The 19,783-nt window shown below is 41.8% G+C and overlaps 1 protein-coding gene across 1 annotated transcript in view; it reads left to right on the top strand.

The window, feature by feature from the left end:
* Window positions 1-19,550, top strand: part of SQOR (sulfide quinone oxidoreductase) — a 43,770-nt gene extending 24,220 nt beyond the window's left edge. The window contains exons 4-10 of the mRNA XM_054565463.1: window positions 839-892; window positions 4,760-4,954; window positions 6,804-7,013; window positions 13,161-13,344; window positions 17,466-17,533; window positions 17,813-17,991; window positions 19,286-19,550. Of these exons, the coding sequence (XP_054421438.1) occupies window positions 839-892; window positions 4,760-4,954; window positions 6,804-7,013; window positions 13,161-13,344; window positions 17,466-17,533; window positions 17,813-17,991; window positions 19,286-19,343 (948 nt within the window). The 3' untranslated portion in view covers window positions 19,344-19,550. The remainder of the gene's footprint in view (window positions 1-838; window positions 893-4,759; window positions 4,955-6,803; window positions 7,014-13,160; window positions 13,345-17,465; window positions 17,534-17,812; window positions 17,992-19,285) is intronic.
* Window positions 19,551-19,783: the final 233 nt, after the last annotated feature.

Genomic DNA, 19,783 nt, shown 5'->3' with positions numbered 1-19,783 from the left:
CACACGCTGTAATGGCCGGGGTGCGGGGGGAGCCTGCATGGCTGCTACATCTTGCTTTCCTGCTTCCTAAGCCTCGTGGTCAAGGGAGCTCCCACTCAGCTCCCAAAACAACGTGGTCAAAAGCCTCTAGGCTGGGCTGCTGCGCCTGGGTCCCAACCCAGCCGGGAATCCTCCCCAGCAGCCCCATCTCAGACTCCTTCAGCGGGCCCTGCTACTGGGAGAGCTGCCTCCCTCCAGTTACATTCTGGGTTAAACTTCTACAAACTTTCCTGGTTAGCCTTGTTGATATGCCGAATAACTATCTTTGCATATGAGGAATGAAGCTCTCCTCCTGTTATTGACATGTAAAATGACTCTCAAATGGCCCTGCTACAGTGTGAAGCCTACATGTTGATATTCGAAGTAACTGACAATGGCCCTCATCCTGTTATTGATGTGCAAAATGACCTTCAATGGCCCTGCTCCCTGTCTCCCACCCACCTTGGCAGCCCACAGGGGGGTGTGGGGTGTGTGTGTGTGTGTGGGGGGGAGAGAGAGAGAGAGAGAGAGAGAATATCCTGTATTTTTCCTGGACACTGCAATTTCTGGACCCCATTACACATCCCCGTTGGGGGGGCCTATCTGTACCCTGTTCCAAAGCGGTGAGGTGTGAGAATGGTGGGCGTGATGACAGACTGGAGCATGTATCCCCCATGGTGCCCTGCCCACCACCCGCAGCCCCGTCACTCACATAGAAAAATGGAAACTCTGTTTGGCCTCAAGAGTCTGGGGCCCGAGTCAGCCCTTGCACGGCCACTTTTTGGGTCCTGGTCTAAAATGGCATCGTTCTGTGTTGCAGATCTCCTACAGATATCTTATTATTGCTCTTGGAATCCAGCTGGACTATGAGAAGGTACGTTTCAAACTACTTCTGTGTGCCCTGACCTACTTATGCCAACATCAAAAGCTGTCTTTAGTGGCTTTATATTCATTCCGACAAGAAAAGTACTAAGATGTCCTCTATCTGGTTTTTATTTCTCAGAAGTCTTTTTATGGTTTTAAAAAAGTCTTCTCTAAGAGTCTGTCAATAACATGATCTAGCTCTAAGCTTTAATCATAATTCAACATGTCCATGCCCTAATGGGAATTCTTGCAAATGAGCCACTTTTTCTACACTTACAAAAAAACTACCTTTCTATGTAGGACTGAGTTGGCTGTATTACAGATTAAAATTTCTTTTGAAGGTAAGACTTAGAGTATGAATTTTTAAGCAGACTTTAAGGGTAGAACACCAATAGTTAGTTTATCAGGAGCTGGAGGGAGGTTTGGGTTTTGCTGTGTGGAGGCTGCGTTTTTTGGTACAAAGTGACCGACAATGTAAATATTACCTTGGAAGTTCCTTCCGTCTCCCTTTTCCATGAGCTAGGGAGCCAGAGACTGTCTGACAATTGTGGGATTTAAGTTTAGTTTTCTAAAACATCGTGGAGTAAGTCAGTAATTATTATGATTTGCAGAAGTTTGCTGGGGACTCCGGATAAATAGTGGCCGCACATAAAGCATAGTGATAATGAGGTCACAAGATCCAGGAATGTGATGCAGCGAATGGCCTCATCTGAGTCGGCTCAGTGAAAGTCTTTGAAGTGTGTTTCTGCGTCACAACTGGCATCATGACATGTCCAGGGGGAGGGTGGTCGCAGTGTCCTGGGATGCGTTCTGTGAATGTTCGAAGAAGCCATGAGTTGGTGTGAAGGTTGTGATGCGTTTGGGCCATGGTGGCATGGCTGTGAGTCCCACATAACGCTCTGGGTTCTGTTGGGCCCCCGGCAGCCTCTCTCTGCTCAGCAGCCTCTGCCTCTTTCTCCCACCACTGGCCCCATGGGGTCTCTGCAGTACAGCGTCCTGCTCACTGGCCTGGCACGCGGGATAAGATTGTCCACGGCTCCCAGCGTACAGCCTATTACTGTGCCACCAAAGCAGGGGTGAGACCTCATCTCGTCCTCTGCTTCAGAGTTGCCTCCCTATGCTTCAGAGTTCCCAGAGAAGCACTTAGATTGGATGAGGGGTCATAAACTGCCCTTTATGATGAGGTCTCTCACCTTATGGCATCTTTTCCCTTAACAACAGCTTCTTCAGAGAGAGAAAAACAATGAAGGCAAGAAGAAAGCAGCTGTTTATCTCTTGAATAATTTTGCTCTGGGAATGAGGAAGTATGGAAGTCTTATGGGCAGAGCCCTAGGCAGTGGTCAGGGGCCTAGGTGTCTAGTTCTGTAAGATTCCAGGTGGGTCTCTCAACCTGGCTCTATTCCAGTTTCCTCATCTGTGTCTATGGGCCAATAATATTTCCCTACCTCCCTGAGAGGAGTGCAGTGAACATTCAATGTTAGCATAGATGTGAAACTGCAGAAACATTAACATGCAAGGTGATGTTATAATAATAAGTGGTTGTTATTGAAACTGCTAATATTACAGCTACATAAACTGCAGCAGGAGGTATGATCAGTAATCAGGAATAGTTGCTCTTGACATTGAGTGTGATGGAGGAGATCACAGGACTCTTTCCTTGAGACCCCAGGGATAGGTGTCAGTGCCTCTGGAGGTGGTGGCCCAACCTCCTGGAGAACAGCCTGGGGAGGTTCTGAAGGACCAGCCCATCTTGACTGGTTTTTTTGAGAGTGTCTGTCTGTTGCTGGAAGAACTGATGCTTGAGTCTCTTATCTCAATCTGTGCCATTTTTATTACATCCTGTGAACCTTCTTTTTTGTTTGTTTAGTCACCACAGAATTTTAATAGGAAAAAAAAAATTAAAACCTTAAACAAAGGTCATTTACCAAAGACTGGTTGAATCAATTTTCATATATCCATACTATAGAACATGTACCATACCATACAACAAAGAAGGAGGTCATTTTACAAGTGTGCTGAAATGAAAGATACTGGAGAAATACTAGTAAGAAATTTTTTAAGCATTGCCAAGAAGCATGTATGGTAGGTGTGAACATTCTAACATTTAAGGCGAGTACTTGGTTATCTTACTGGCAGCAATACAAGACCACTTATGGAGCACTAACCAGTGTCTGTCATTTTTCTAAGCTCTTCACACATGTGGTCTCCTTTACTCCTGCTGAGAACCCTCTGAAGCTGTAACTTTTATCCTCCTCTTACAGATGATGAACGTAAGCTTTTCAAGCCTCAGTGCCCATTGAATCACCTTTTAAAACAGATTTCTGGGCTTGCCCCCAAGTTCCTAATTCAGTAAGTCTGGGGTGGGACCTGAGAATGTGCATTTTCAGCAAGTCCCCATTTTCAGCAAGGTGCTGGGATTGCTGGTCTGGAGACCACACTTTGAGATGCACCATCTTAGAGATACTAGTAAATTTACCAAGGGTTAAAACATTCATAAATGGAAAAGTTAGGACTGAGGCCAGGTCAGAGTAAAACCAGATAAGTTGGCATTTGTGCTGCCTGTCACTGTGAGAACTAATAAGTAAAGACAAGGATTGAATCTTTATAGGCGCTTTATTCAGATGCCAGCGACCTGAGAAGATGGCAGGTTATGTACCCTCAAAAACTGTCTTAACATCTCATCTCAAGCTGACCTTTTTATAAGGAAAAAAAGGGTCAGCAAGGGGTTTGGAGAAAAGGTTACCTGGATAGAGTTGCAGTCTGAAAGTGATTTTCCTAGTACTTCTTTATCTGCTGATCAGCAGTTCTTTATCTTTTGTCATGGACATTCCCTCTCTGGAACACAGTGATTCAGAAACCATCTTGATGGCTTACAGTCCCCCCTGGGGCACAAAGGGGGGACTGTCTGTTGACCTGGAGTCACATGGTCATGCATTCCAGTGCCTGGAATAACAGCTTTCCACAGGCATTACTCACTTAAGTCTATCGACTATGACTGAAGCTAAAATCTTTAATTCTTGAGTTTCCCCGTCATATGGGGTTCCCAAAGCCGTGGTTTTCACTACCTGCCTTTACCTGCCTTCATCAGGTTGTATCACTTTGCTCTGGTACAACCTGATGAAGGGTGATTGAAGTTTGCTATTACTGACATTGTGGCTGTTGGCTTTGCCTATCATTCTTCTTCCTAGTAAGGCAACTGGGTCTCCAAAAAGGAAGAATGCCTGGATTCTGGTCCTTACTTTGATGGTGGGAAGAGCTGCATTCAAAACATGGTCTCAAGGACAGGGAGGCGGAGGCTCTCCCCTGGGCTGAGTCCACTGCGCAGCTGTCTGACAGGTGACTCCAGGTGCTAAAGCTCTGGTATTGGCAGATCCTTCACCCACCTGCCTGCTGCATTGTGTGTGAGGACTGGGGGATAATAATTGTGCTGAAAAGTTGCAAGGTTGTAGAAATGGCAAAGAAAAGCTTTTTTTACTTCTATGAAAACATTTATTTTTATAGTTTCCCTTCAATTTTATTTTGTATTGGTTTCAGGCATCCAGCTTAGTGGTTTGACAATCATATACTCTACATAGTGTTCCCCTTTATATTTCCAGTACCCACCTGGCACCATACATAATTACTGTGATACTATTGACTATATTCCCTATGCTGTACTTTATATCCATGACTATTTTGTAACTACCAATTTGTACTGCTTAATCCCTTCACCTCTTTTACTCAGGCCTCCACCCCTTCCGTTCTGGCGACCACCAGCCAGCTCTCTGTGTCTATGAGTCTGTTTCAACTTTGTTGGTTCATTTATTTTGTTCTTTAGATTCCACATATTAGTGAAATCATAGGGTGAAAATTTTTTTCTTCGTGTCCTTCGTTGCAGATTAAAGGCCTACCTGAAGGTTTTGCTCATCCCAAAATAGGGTCTAATTATTCAGTTAGTACAGTGGAGAAGACATGGAAAGCTCTGCAGGACTTCAAGGAGGGCAATGCCATCTTTACCTTTCCAAATACTCCGATAAAGTGTGCCGGAGCCCCACAGAAGATCATGTATTTATCGGAAGCCTATTTCAGGAAGGTATGTTCCTTTCCAGGGACAGAGACAAGGGTGGGGGCGGGGGAGTTGACGGCGCTCCTTTGATGATTGCTGGAATTTCATTTTTTCCATGTCAAAATACTCTTTTTTTATTTCTAAACTTTTGTTACATATGTACAAAACTTTATATAATTAGAAGTTTATAAAATAGAAAAAAGCAAGAAGTCAATCGTAACCCAGTTGTTTTAATATAGCTGCTGTCATCAGTATGGTATGACCTTCCAATTCTTTTCCCTGGGCGTGTTTTTTAAAACATGGTTACAATCATATTGTACGTACAAACTTAGATATATTACATGTTGTCAAATGGTCTGTGTAACATACTTAAAAAAAATCCTCACCTGAGGATAACATTTTGATTGATTTTAGAGAGCAAGGGAGAGAGAGACAGACACACACACAGACAGACATCGATCGGGTGCCTCCTCCATGTGCCCCAACCAGGGATCTAACCCGCAAACTTTTGGAAATACAGGACAATGCTCCAACCAACTGAGCACATGGCCAGGGCTGTTACATATTTTTCAATGTGTGTAAAAGTCTACTGGGGAGATATGTTAGAGACTGCTTACATATTTCCGTATAGTTAGACAATTAGTTGCACATTGTTCATTTTTATATGTAATAATATCCTCAGATGCCCCCACTCAAGTTCAAGGCTATGAGTATTTTCTGGCTCTTCATATACATTTTTGGAGTATAATAGTCAAATTGCCAGTTCTAAAGGCAACAAAAAAAAAATGTTCACATAGAACTTAAAACCTTAGTGGAAAGAGAGATTTGTGTGGGGACTCATTCTCAGCATTCGTCGAACACCCTCTGCATCAGAGCAGGTGTTTGCAGCTCAAGAACACACGCTGTGGAGCTGCGGGGAAGCTGCTCTTGCCCTCCCGCCTTTCTGTGGGATGTCACATTAGTGTGGTCCAACTCGAGACAGTGGCAGGATTCAAAGCAGCCTGTGGTTCTGTAAAGGGACACGTGCAGAGAAGGTGAGGGAATGGTGGGACTGGAGAGATGTCAGGTGCGTGATTGGGACCCAGCACCGGGAAGGCCTTCACCTGCATCACGAAAACCAGCACCAGTCCCATGGGGAGGGAAATCAAGGAACAGTTCCAGTCATCATTTCTGTTTCTAAGAAAGAACTTTCTGGAGAATCCTGGGTTGGCATAGCCCTTTGAGGTTCCTACCTAACTTCTTCCAAATAATGAGACCCAGATGAGCGAATCCTAAAAGGAGCTAAACAAAGGCAAAAAGTAGGAGACTAGCTGTTTAAGTCCTCCTGGAAATTCCCTTTGCTTAACTCTTTCCTCCCAACAATTGGGTGGTTGTGAGAGAACTTTCTATCTCGGTTGCCATGAGATCTTAGATGTTTGGGAGAATACTAGCCTCCCTGAAACATGAACAATACTACAGTGGAAGAGCCAAGGGGCCATGGGAGCTTTGACTTGTTCACTGTTGTCCCCTCAGCCCCTGGAACAGTACGTGAACAGCTCTGGGACCTCACTCAGTATTCATTGAATGAATGAACAAGTGAATATATGAATAAACAACCCAGCTCTATCTTTACCTGGAATAAATCTCATCAGTGGCCTTCAACTGAACAGCGCCCACCTTACCCCCCTCACTCAAATGTGCATTTAGTTGCTATATTGCTGACAGAAAATAAGATGGAGGCAGTGGATTGGTCCACACCTCCTCCCACCAGAGTGTAGTGATGGAGAAAGCTGGCGAGGTCTTTTCTGAAGCTTTTTATTCTTGTCGCAGTAGGAAAAAAAGATAGCAGGAACATAGTGCTTTGGTGTTTGTTGTTTCTATTTTTTCCTTTTTTCAGACAGGGAAGCGATCCAAGGCCAATATCATTTTTAACACTTCTCTTGGAGCAATTTTCGGGGTTAAGAAGTACGCAGATGCCCTGCTCAAGATCATCCAGGAGCGGAACCTCACTGTTAACTACAAGCAAAACCTCATTGAAGTCCGAGCTGAGAAACAAGAGGCTGTTTTTGAGAACCTGGACAAACCCGGAGAGACCCAAGTGATTTCAGTGAGTGGTGAGGTTAGGCTGTCAGGTGAACAGTGTCATAGATGCAGGTGACATTGTGGCTCCTACCTCCCTGTCCATCGTCATTGTGTGCTGAGGAAGGCTGGTTGCAATGAGCATCATAGGACAGTGATGGGAGGAAAGTGAACCAATGTGAGTGGGGAAGGGGAAGAGGGAGGAGGCTGTGTCCAAGGGAGGTGAGGAGGGCTTATCTACTGGACCAAGTAGATTTTTATCCTATTTTATGTCTCCACTTTTCTTGAAGCTGTCACATATTTCACAACTTCAGTTACTGCCTAGAGTTCAGGGAAGGCTTCCTTAAATGCAGGATCTGGTGATTAGTCAAGTTTATGGTATGGGAGGAATAGCCCCGCTTGTGGGTAGTTCAAGAATGACAGAGCTGTCTTTCACCGCTGAAGGGGCTGCCTTTAAACATCTTTCACATGTGCACTTCAAACTCCTTGAAAGATCCAGTGGAGCTGCACTCTGCTCGGAAAGATCCAGCCTCTGTGCGTGGCTGTGTCTTCTCTGTGTCTCAGTTTCTTCTGTGAGTGGGAAGAGGGCTTTTGTAGAGACATGTGAGGAATAAAAACAAGATGAAAAGGCATCTGGAGAAGCATGCATGGAAGAATCATTTGTTTATATCATCCTGGCAAGAACTGTCAGCCATGAGAAAACAGTACGCAGTCGTATTTTATTCATTCAGCATTTTTAGAGGAATGACAGGTTCCATAAAAATGAATTCTGAAGTAAACCAAAGATTAGTCTTCTAAACATTAAAACTTCACATTATAAGCTTTTTTTTTTTTAGCTTAGGCTCTTTCTGAATATATTATAAACATCTTTTCTTTTTTTACATGGAGCATATAGACTGCCATTTAAAATGTTATGATTCAAGGTCATAATTTATAAAACTTCTTTTTGAAAATAATCTTTTTTTGTTTTTCCCCTCATTTTAGGAACTATACTTTTTTCAAATTTTAATTAATTTTATTTTTAAATCATGTTTATTCTATTACAGTTGTCTCAATTTTTCACCCTTCGCCTTCCTCCACCCATCCCCCCCCGCCCCCCCCCACTCTGTTTCCATGTCCATGGGTCATTCACACATGTTCTTTGTTTAGTTCCTTCTTCTTTCAAAATAGAGAAAGTTGCAGAAGATTACCATTCTATATTATATATAATATATAATATAAAGTTTTATCCTATTTGCATTATCATTTCATTTCTCTCCCCTTCCCATTTCCTCTCTCCAAAGCTTTTAAAGATAAGTTACATACATCATAGGCCTTTACCCTGAAATACTTCACTGTAAATTTCCCAAGGCATAGGTGTATTCTCATACATAACCACAGTACTGCTATCAATTCAATATATTTGGCATAGACACAATATTTTAATCTACCTTTTTTAAAAATTCTTTTTGCAGCATTTAAAAAGAAATTTATTGTTGTTCAGTTGCAGTTGTCCCACCTTTTTCTCCGTTGCTCACCCCTGCCCTGTGTCTCCCCCCGCCCCCTCACCCCCCACCCCGCTCCCACAGTCAGTCCCCCTACATTGTCCGTGCCCAGGGGTCCTCTATTTACATTCCTTTTCTTGTCCCCTCCCCTTCTTTCCCCAGTTACCCCCTGCCCCCTCCCCTCTGGTCACTGTCAATTTGCTCTTTTAATCTACCATTTTTGTAAATCCTCACCCAAGAATATGTTTTTTTAAAAATTGATTTTGGAGAGAGAGGAAGGGAGAAAGAGAGAGAGAGAAACGTTGATGTTAGAGAGAGGAACATCGACCAGTTGCCTCCAACTTATGTGCCCCAACTGGGGATAGAACCTGCAACCTAGATATGTTCCCTGACTCGGGGGTCAAACCCACAACCTTTTGGTGCACAGGATGATGCTCCAACCCACTGAGCCACCTGGTCAGGACTACCATTATTTTAAAATTAAACTTACTGGGATACAGGTTTTAAGTGTACAACTCAATAAAACATCAGCTGCACACTGTAGTTTGCACCCATTTTCCCAAGCAAAGCCTCTTGCCCCATTTCCCCACCTTTTCTCACCTCCACCCACCCCCACGCCCTTTCCCTCTTGCTATCACCACACTGTTGTCTGTGTCTCTGTGTGAGAGGTACATATGTTTTTTTTGGCTAATCCCTTCACCTTCCTTCGTCTAGTCATTTATATTTCCGTTTTGTTTTCAATAGCATTGATAGGCCTTTTTCTCCTCCAGGCAAGAACCCAGTCTACAGTCAGGCATTTCATTAATTATGCCCCTTTAGCTAGCCTCCTTTAATTGGGAATGTTTCCTATGACACTGGCATTTTGGAATAATACAGTCCCCCTCTGACCAGTTTAATTGTTTAATAGAATGTTCTTTATTTCAGGTTTGTCTGTGTTTTCTTGTGATTAGTTTCAGGCTATGCTTTTTAGACTGAAATGCTGCATAAGCGATGTGTCCTTCCAGGGTAACGCATTTGAAAGCATGCTGTGCCCACCTGCCCCTCACTGATGGCGTTCATGTAGACCAGTCAAGATATGGCCTAAATTCTCCACTGTATAGTTATTCTTTTTCTCCCTTGCTACTGCGAAGTCTGTGGGGGGATACTTGAAAACCCATGTAAATACCCTACTTCTCATTAAGTTTCCCCCTGGATTTAGCATCCATTGGTGAGACTCCCCCCCCACCCCCCCCCCCCCCCGCCAATCCAGTGTCTACTGAAGTAGTTGCAAAATGATGATTTTCCAGCATTTTTTTCTATGTTCACCGATAATAGGCTCCTGGTATTCTGTCAGCAAAAGCCCTCTCTTCTCCTAATTCATTATTGGTATGAACTCCTAAATTCCCATCTGTCCCCAGTGGTTTATAATTTATTATTTGGTGCTCAAATTGTCCCAGATTCAAGGAGCCCTTTTAGATGGTTCCTATTTCCTTATGACATGTCCCCATCGTATTTTTGAGCACTTTCTTACTTTCTGGAGTCATAGCTCAGGGACGTAATTATGCATAGCTCTTACATAGTTACACTCCTAGGGTCTGCTGGGTTGTTAGTGCTAGTTAGCACCTTACAGCAGTATCTCAAACTACTGTGTTCTTTGATTTTGTATGTGTCATTTTTGTAGTTTTCCAGTTTTCTTTCCCAGCTGCCAAAAAATTTTAAGTGACTTTAGAGGTCTCACTGTCTTTAGCTCTTTTTAGTTGCTGCTTCTAATATTTTACTGGATGGAAAATGAGATGGCCAAATGTTAAATTTTATGTAAATTAAATGTGAATCACCTAGGAGTGAGGGCCCAGAGCATACTCTTTTGGGAAACGTGTATGATGAGCCTAAGTGCACAGACTTTCTTTCTTTGGTTCTCAGCTGTGTGGATAGGTGAGCTTGCAGATAGTGACTTGGATAAATAAATGGTTATTGTGCTAAAGGAATTATAAAGAAAAGATATTTGTGTTTCTTTTGAATTATAGATTTCAGGTCAGATTTTCTTGCTAGCCCCAATTCCACTCTTTCTTTTTTTTTTTAAAAAAAAATTATTTATGGATTTATTTTATTTTTTTCTTTCAACTACAGTTAAAAAACACTATTATATTAGTCTCAGGTATATACTACATTGATTAGACATTTATATAACCTACAAAGTGAGCACCCTGGTAAGTCTATTAACCCCCTGACACTATACCTAATTATTAAAATATTATTGATTATAGTCCCTATGCTTCAGTTGACATCCATGTGACTTTTTTAAAATAACCACAAGTTTGTACTTCTTAATCCCTTCACCTTTCCACCCATTTCCCACCCCCTCCCATCTGGCAACCATCAGTTCTCTGTATCTATAAGTTTCTTTTTTGTTTGTTTGTTTGTTTATTTTACTTTTTAGATTCCATATATAAGTGAAATTGTATGACATTTGTTTTTCTTTGGTTTATTTCACTTAGCACAATATCCTCTAGGTCCATCCAAGTTGTTGCAAATAACAAGATTTCACTTTTTCCTGGCTGAGTAATATTCCATTGTGTGTATGCACCACATCTTTATCCTCTTGTCTATCAATAGACATTCAGGTTGCTTCCAAATCTTGGCTGTTGTAAATAACACTGCAGTGAGCATAGGGGTGCCTATATTTCTTTCAAGTTAGTGTTTTGGGTTTCTTTGGATATATTCCCAGAAGTGGAATCAATGGATCCTAAGGCAGTTCCATTTTTAATTTTTTGAGAAAACTCCGTACTATTTTCCACAGTGGCTACACAAGCCTGCATTTCTACCAACAGTGCCCAAGTGTTCCCTTTTCTCCACATCCTTGCCAACACTTGTTTGTGGATTTATTGGTGAAAGCCATTCTGATAGGTATGAGGTGATATCTCATTGTGGTTTTAATTTTTATTTTTCTGATGATTAGTGGTGTTGAGAATCTTTTCATATATCTATTGGCCGTCTGTATGTCCTCTTTGGAGAAGTGTCTCTTCAGGTCCTTTGCCCATTTTTTAGTTGGAACATTTGTTTTTTTGGTGTTGAGTTGTATAAGTTCTTTATGAATTTTTGACATTAACTCCTTATCATATGTATCATTGGAGAATATGTTCTCCAGTTCCGTGGGTTGTCTTTTCATTTTGTTGATGGTTTCCTTTACTGTGCAAAAACGTTTTAGTTTGATGTAGCCCCATTTTTTGTTTGTTTCCTTTGCCTGAGGAGATATATCAGAAAAAATATTGCTACAAGAAATGCCTGAGACATCACTGCCTATGCTTTCTTTTAATGTTTTTATGGTTTCAAGTCTTACATTTAAGTCTTTAATCGACTTTGAGTTTATTCTTGAGTATGGTGTAAGAAGGTGGTCTTGTTTCATTATTTTGCCCAGTATTTCATTTGTATAGGATATTAGTTCAAGTAAAATCATGTCTTTATGATGCTTATGAAAAATACTTAACTTAAAGATATCTGGAATTCATAAGATTTAGACCACAGTGTAAAAAATTGTTTGTAGTTAACTGAAGCAGTGCAGACACGGCCTTAATAATTCGGTGAGTGATGATTGTTGGTTCCATCAACTATCCTCCAGACACGTGTTCAGCCTTCACATTCACTAACAGGCCCAGTCTCAGGGACCCATACCCCTAAAGAGCCACCCAAGATTACCCTGCAGAGGAGCACTGAACATTTTGCAGCACTCCTTCTCCTTTAAGGTTAATTAAGTTTATAATGGTCTGAAAGTGGGAATGCGTACAAGGCTCCACAGTGCCATCAATGACTGACGAGCCGTGATGAATGCCTGAACCTCCTTATGGAAACTAGGGGCTAGTGACTCTCACAAGGAATCGTCTAAGATGCTAAAGCTTTCACCTTAATGCAATGTTTTGTGAACATTTGAATCAATTTGAAATTTCTAGATGAAACTTATTAAAACCAAATAAAAAGAATAAAAAGGATGAACTACAAAAAGTAGAAGATACATACACAAAAATCTTAAAGGAGCCATCAAAGTCAATCAGGATGGGTCAGGGCACTGTTGCCAAGGGTTATCTTGACAGAGGTGTTTGGGAAAAGAAATCCATTGTCTCCTATTCCGTCTGTAAACCCAATATGGAGTCAGACCCCTCTTCCATCTAGAGTGCAAGCCAATATTCTTACCACCCTTTATTTCATTTTAAATTGGTGTTTTGACTGCTTCCTTTTGAAAGTTGACCCATATTTGGGAATGGTGCTCGCTTACCAGCTCCTAACATAGCTTTTACAAGTTTCAAGGACTCTGAGAACCTCTTTGCAGTTTCAGACTGGCAAGTTCACAGAGAGGGTCAGGGAGAGAGCAGCTGAAATATGCCATCCTCTTTGTTTTAGTTTCAGCACTAGGAGAAATGTCAATGGGTTTTTCAGAATGTTGGTGAGGTTCCCTCCAGGATCTTGGATTCCCCCACACCTACCGCCCAAAGGATCACTGGGACTCTGTGGGGAGACCATGTCGACCAAGGGGACAGGTAGTTATTTTATCATCAGACCCCAAGGGAGCCTGTACGACCTTGGACAAGGTGTAGATTAGTATAAGCACTAATTGTATAGTGCTCCATGCAGCCGTAGCAGTGAGTGTGGTCCGGGGGCAACTTGTGGGGCTGTGGAAATATTGGGAAAAACACAACTTTGGATGCTCTCCTTTTTTGTAGTATGAAATGCTACATGTTACACCACCAATGAGCTCACCAGATGTCCTCAAGACGAGTCCTGTGGCTGATGCTGCTGGCTGGGTGGATGTGGATAAGGAAACTCTGCAGCACAAGAGATACCCAAATGTGTTCGGGATTGGGGACTGCACAAACCTTCCTACCTCAAAGACCGCTGCTGCAGTAGGTAAGATAAAGTGCTATGTTGCTTCCCCTCTTAAAATGATGCCACCCCAGGCACCATCATAACAGAAACAAAAATTTGGCACAAATAGCATTCCATTAATAATGAAGAAACATTTGAGGGTTAAAAATGACTTTGACTTTCCTGACACAGAATCAAGTTATTGATGAACTTAGTATTGCGTAAAGGAGAAAGAATGTGTTGAGGGCTTTGTACCAGAGTAGCATGACCTCATCTGCCTTTTCTAGGTCAGCGGGGTGGTTTTTAGGGGAGGGTGCATTAGAGAGAGGGCACCGCTCTCTAGAATTGGGATTCTGCTACTTCTCATATGGCCATGTGCTCATTCCTGACCTTCTTCACCTGTGATGCCAGGCAAGTTGGCTATTTTTCTTCTGCCTGAAATACCATAAAGCAAGGGAAGCATTTGTTTCCCCAGAAAACACATGCAAGTCAATGAATGCTTGCAGACCAGAAAATTGTTCTGTTAAGACAAATACCGTGGAGCATGCCCTGACTGGTACACCATTAAGATCTCAGCCTGGAAAACTAAATTCTTCACCTCAGTGTTCTGCACTAGCAGTGATGGGGAGAATTGCCTTGTAGATTCTGTCCTCTGTAGACAGGAACTGTCTTCTCTAGATGCTGTAAAACACAGGCCTCCCTGCCGACGGGGATGGCAGTGTTTTGTGTGAATTATACACCTGCAGCTCATGTGGTGTTACTTTCACTGAGTACTTCAACCTAAGAAAGACACTTACTAGGAAACCCACTGAATGTCTCTTCCACTATTAATAGTAATTTCTCTGCAACATTTTATTTCAAAAGAAACTCAAACCTATAAAAAAAATTGAAAGAAAAATGAATATCCATATACTCTTCAGGTATTGACCAATTATTAATATTTTGTGATGTATGCTTTATCACTCTATGTGCATTTTTTTGCTAAGTCATTTGAAAGTAAGTTTTGATATCATAATACTTCATCCTCAAATACTTCACCCTGTATCTTCTAAGAAAAAGGACTTTCTTCTCTATAGCTACAAAACCATTATCATGTCCAAGAAATTGAGCATTGTATTATAAAATCATCTCATATACAATCCAGGTTGAATTTCTCCAGTTTTCCTAAAAATGTTCTTTATGGCCCAGCCCTCCTTTAAATGCATGAACCAGTCAAGGACCACACACCACATTGGTTGTCTTCTCTAGTTTCCTTTAGTCTTGAAATGACATTCTAACAATTTTTTTTTTTTTTTTTACCTTTATGACATTGGCATTTTTGAAGGTTCCAGGCTGGCTATTTTGTAGAATGTGTCACAGCTTCAAATCGCCTCCACCAGTGAGACTGTGTGCCTCTCACTGTAGCACCTAAGGAGCTCATTATGCTAATTTTCTTCCTCCTTGGTGAAGCTACATTTTGTCACTGGGTTCTCTTCACTGTAAAAGTATCTTTTGTCTTTGTGATTTATAGGTAGGCTGTAGGCGATACTTTGAATTTACATTTCTCTTAATGTAAGCCTGCTGAATTATTGTGCTGAAAATACGTGTGCTGTATGTGAGGCTGAGATTACCCAGCTTTCGGCTTTCTTCCCACAAACATACATTGGTTTCAATGTTCCAAAGAAATAATATTAAATATGATTACATAAAAAGTTCTAAGTGAAAAGTCTTGTGCCCAGCCCTACCTTCCACCCTCTGAGCTTCTACATTCCCCCTGACCACGTGGAAAATGTCCCTGTTGTTTTTACTTTCTGTTTTTTTAACAGTCTGTATTCTATTGTATGGTTGCTTCAGAATTTATTTAACAAGCCCACACTTAGGTTTGCATTGTTTCCAACTCATATTTATTTCAAACTGTGCTGCAGTGAATGCTTTTCTTTCTGAGTCTATTTGCTCTTCTCTTTAGAGTCTATATAACAATAACCTTAACTTTCCCCAGGTGGGTCTGTATTTTTTCCCTCCTCCTGTCCTCTGAATGTTCCTAGCAATGTTTACACTTGTTCCACAAATCTGTCCCTGGCTTAACCTTCCACTAGCCAGGCATCTCACCTCAGTGGAGACCATCACGCTATAGGGAGCGAGACCCTGTTTCCCTTCACGGAGCCTGGCTTTCCTGGGGCTCATGCTTCTCTGCCCCAGGATTCTTCCTGAGTTACATCAGCACCGCCAAGACCAGCATGTGGCACCTAACAAGAGTGAACTGAAGGCTTGGGCATAACAGACGGGGGTTATACAGGGAACAAACCTGAGCGCGCACGCGCACGCGCACACACACCCACCCACCCACCCGCCCTTAAACCTGGAGAGTGTGACTGCTTGCTGGGTATAAGGGCCTAACCTCTCTGCAGGTGGCATCCTCTGGTCCTTTTCCCTCCTTTTCTGTCGGCCTTGATGCCCTGCTCCAGGGGCCTCTTTGGGTTTTCTCAGTACAGATTCTCAACTCTTTCTGGCCCTCAAAGAGGAACAGAGGTTTCCAAAAGGTAAAAAGGATCTTTAGAGATGTTACCTTGGCCACAACCAAGATAGCTGGTTAACATTTTTAAAGCAGAGTTATCTGTTCTTCAATTTTTTTCTGAAGGCCCCCATTCCAGTAAAAAATTCATTGCTCTTTTGGGCCTCAGCAAAGTCGAGCTGCTGCCTGTTTTTGTACAGCTGGCTGAGATGAGTTCCACAGATGAACATTTATAATCGATTTGCTGATGGGGAACACTAATGTTTTTTCTCATTCTTCCAAAAAAAAAGAATTCCATTCTTTTCATTAGTAGACCCATAGTCCAAAAAATTATTATACTTTTCTATTTTGAATTTTGTTAATAAATATTTTTTCTTGTTATATAATATCTTTGGTTTTGCCTCTTGGCCTACAAGGTCTAAACTTTTTACTTAAAGAAAAAGCTTGCTGATTCCTGATTTTAGGGATTCCAAAGTAATTACTGTAATAAGAGCATTTTACAACATGTAGGTAACCCTTCTTTCCTCAAAAGTATATCCAGTCTCCTACTTCTAGAGACACAAACTGTACTTTGAAAAGGGCAATCTTTTTTTTTTTAAGTGTATTTTTCAATTACAATTGACATACACTATTATATTAGTTTTAGGCATACAGCACAGAGATTAGACATTTATATGCCTTATGAAGTGGTCATCCTGATAAGTCTAGTGCCCATCTGGCACCATATACAGTTATTACAATATTATTGACTGTATTCCTTATGCTGTACTTTACATCTCTGTGACTGTTTTTATAAGTGAAATTTTGGACATCTTAATCCCTTACTTTTTTTACCTATTTCCCCAACCCCCTCCTATCTGGTGACCACCAATTTAAAAGGGAAGGCTTAATTATTCAAAATTGAACACAAACTGGGATTCCATGGTATTAGGGAGTTATTGCTAGTATTTGGGGTATAAACATGTTACTGTGTTTGTGTCTAAAAAATTCCTCATCTACCAGAGATAGACCCAGAATTAATGATGGGTGAGTTGTTACGAGGTCTACTATAAAAATACTCCGGGAAGAGAAGTGGCCTATGCATGATGGGACGGATGAAACAAGAATGACAGAACTGGTGAATTTTGAGAATAAAAAAGGCAGTCTCCTATTCTTGCTCTCAAAACCCCAAAACATCTGTCTATCTGTCTGTTTGTCTATCTGTATCTGGTCCAGCCTCAGACAGGGCAGTCCAGTACAGAGGAACACTCATTGTTTTGATACACCTGGGGCAATTAATATAGGCTGGGACACAGGGACATCCTGGGACACAGGGTCACAGGGACATCCCAGGTGGCGGGGGGATACTGGGCACACAGACAACCCAGGACGGGGAGTAGGGTTGGGGTATGGCCACTCTTACAGTTCTTACGTTTGAGCTTGCCAGTCCTCCTCTTAGAAAGAGCTGGCTCATCAGTTTCAAACTTATGGAGGCACCTGTGTGGGTCTTTGATGAGCTGGAGAACTTCTGGTATCCAAAAACTTCAAACAGTAAGAGCCACGTTCTAGTTATAATTTAGAAGGATGAGGAATGGAGTCTGACACATTGGTTCACGTTAAAGTTATGTGCAAATCAGTTTTCATGGAAAACCTAAATGCTTATATTTTTCTGACTTTTCCATTTCTCTCACAGCTGCCCAGTCAGGAATACTTGACAGAACAATTTCTCTGATTATGAAGAACGAAACCCCAGTGAAGAAGGTTCGTGTGCCTTGTAAGAGTCACTGTCTCAATTACCATCTTACATTCTGCGTGAAAACAATATTTTCCTACAATTTTGCCACTTTCTTAATTAGTTTTTCCAATATGGGCATTCAATTTTTGCCTTTGGTACTACTTTTTGTTATGTAATTTCCATTTTTAACTATACAAAAAAAGAAAAAATTGCAACTGCTCAGAGTAAAGAATAAATTCTAAGGTATCTATATAACACCATGAAAAAAAAGCCACTTTCCAACTCGGTCTCATGTGCAATTTTAGTATGATGGCTACACGTCATGTCCACTGGTGACTGGCTACAACCGTGTGATTCTTGCGGAGTTTGACTACAATGCGCAGCCGCTGGAAACCTTCCCCTTTGATCAGAGCAAAGAGAGACTTTCCATGTTCCTCATGAAGGCTGACATGATGCCCTTCCTGTACTGGAATATGATGCTGAGGTAAGTGCATCGCTGGGGTAGAGGCGCACCTTTAGGATATTGCACCCACTTATGCAGGGTGGTTGTTTCCAGGAGGCCTTCCAGCTTTAGAAAAAATTGACCCAGAGCAGGACTGGCGAAAGAGACCCACCTTGCTCTGCCATTTCTCATGGTTCAGTGACAGAGGCCTGCGAAGGGAAGCCTCAGCCACACTTGGTGGGAGAGATGCTGTCCTGGGTGAGGGGAGGGAGCTGCAGCACATCTACAACCCACAGTGGGTGCAGCCTTTTACCTTCATTATTGGCAATGACCAAGTCTCTGTCTTCCATGTTCTGGCTCTTTCTTGCTGCTGGATAAGTAATAGTAGTAGTAGTAATAATAATAATAATAATAATAATAATCATGTAAAAGCTTTTCACATGTTAAGTACTTTTTCATCTGCTACCTTACTTTAATTTTTATTATCTTATAAGAAAAACAAAACAGTGATTAACAACATTAGCTTTGGAGTCAGACCTGTGTTTGAGTCATGTGTTTGTCACTTGCTGTGTGTCTTAGGGCTAGTTGCTTAAACTCTCTGTGTTTAAGTTTCTTATCTGCAAATGAAGGTAACATTGCCTACCTCGGAGGATGGGGATTAATGAGATAACACATTAAAAGACAGCTACAGTGTAGGCATTCTACATATTAGACATTCAATAAGTAACAAAAATTAATAATTTCTTTGTTCCAAGTAATCTCATTTGATTTGTCCAAACCACTATGAGATAAGTAAGTCAGGATATCTATACTAGTGGTTTTCAACCAGGGTAATTTTTGTCACACAGCGGACATTTGCCAATGTCTGGAGACCTATTTCCTTGTCGCAACTGGAGGGGATGATACTGGTTTCTAGTGATCAGAGGCCGTGGATGCTGCTAAACATCCTACAATGCACAGGACAGTCCCCACAACAAAGAAATGCATGGTCCAAAATGTCAGTAGGGCTAAGGTTGAGAAACCTGCACCTATAATTGATTTTAAGCAGATGAAAGTAGAGAGGATTGTAGTTTGGATGTAGTAGAGGTATCATACAGGTTTGCTGAACTGAATCAGCATGTCAGGCTCACATAGCAAGTCAGTGTCAAAACCAGAACTCAAAGCAAGTTGTCCCTTCCTAGTCACAGGATCATCCTACCTCACTAGACAAATCTTGCTTTGTGTGCTGATAAGCGTGGTCTGTGAGCAGTCTGGCTTTCCTTCCAACATCCTGCTGACTTGAGGTCACTGCCATCTTTTCTGATGCAAACATCTTTCCCATATCATTTCTTAACAGGGGTTACTGGGGAGGACCAGCCTTTCTGCGGAAGTTGCTTCATCTGGGTATGAGTTAAGGACGGCTCAAACCTTGCTCTCTTTGGATGGCTTCTGGACCAAAATCACAGTCAATGATTGACCAAGAGCAGCATGAAGAACTCCCAATCCTAACCCTGTAAAGAATTTACTGCTGGATGATGGATGATGAGGACTGCATGCCTCCCTTTCAAGTATCTCTGGACAGCCACCATGCAGGCTGCCCAGGATGAGCTTGATTCTTTGGAAATATTCAAATAAAAGAATAGACTTCTATTTTTCAACTAAAAGCTTGTCATTGAGATTCTGTGAAAAAATTTTATCTGGACTAGTGGAATGAAAAGCCATAGCTCTTGGGAGGAAAAGGTGGTGGTTGTGGAATAGCTTATCTGTGATCTGCTATAAGTATTCAACTGATAGCAGGCACCAGAGTCTGTTTGGATTCATAGGAAACGAGAGTTATTCCAGGGAGAATATTATT

The sequence above is a fragment of the Pteronotus mesoamericanus genome, unplaced genomic scaffold (genome assembly GCF_021234165.1).
Source record: "Pteronotus mesoamericanus isolate MK-2021 breed Mesoamerican mustached bat unplaced genomic scaffold, CSHL_Meso_final contig_164, whole genome shotgun sequence".
NCBI classification, from domain to species: domain Eukaryota; kingdom Metazoa; phylum Chordata; class Mammalia; order Chiroptera; family Mormoopidae; genus Pteronotus; species Pteronotus mesoamericanus.
Note: the sequence above shows the minus strand (reverse complement) of the source record. Positions and strands in the feature narration are given on the sequence as shown.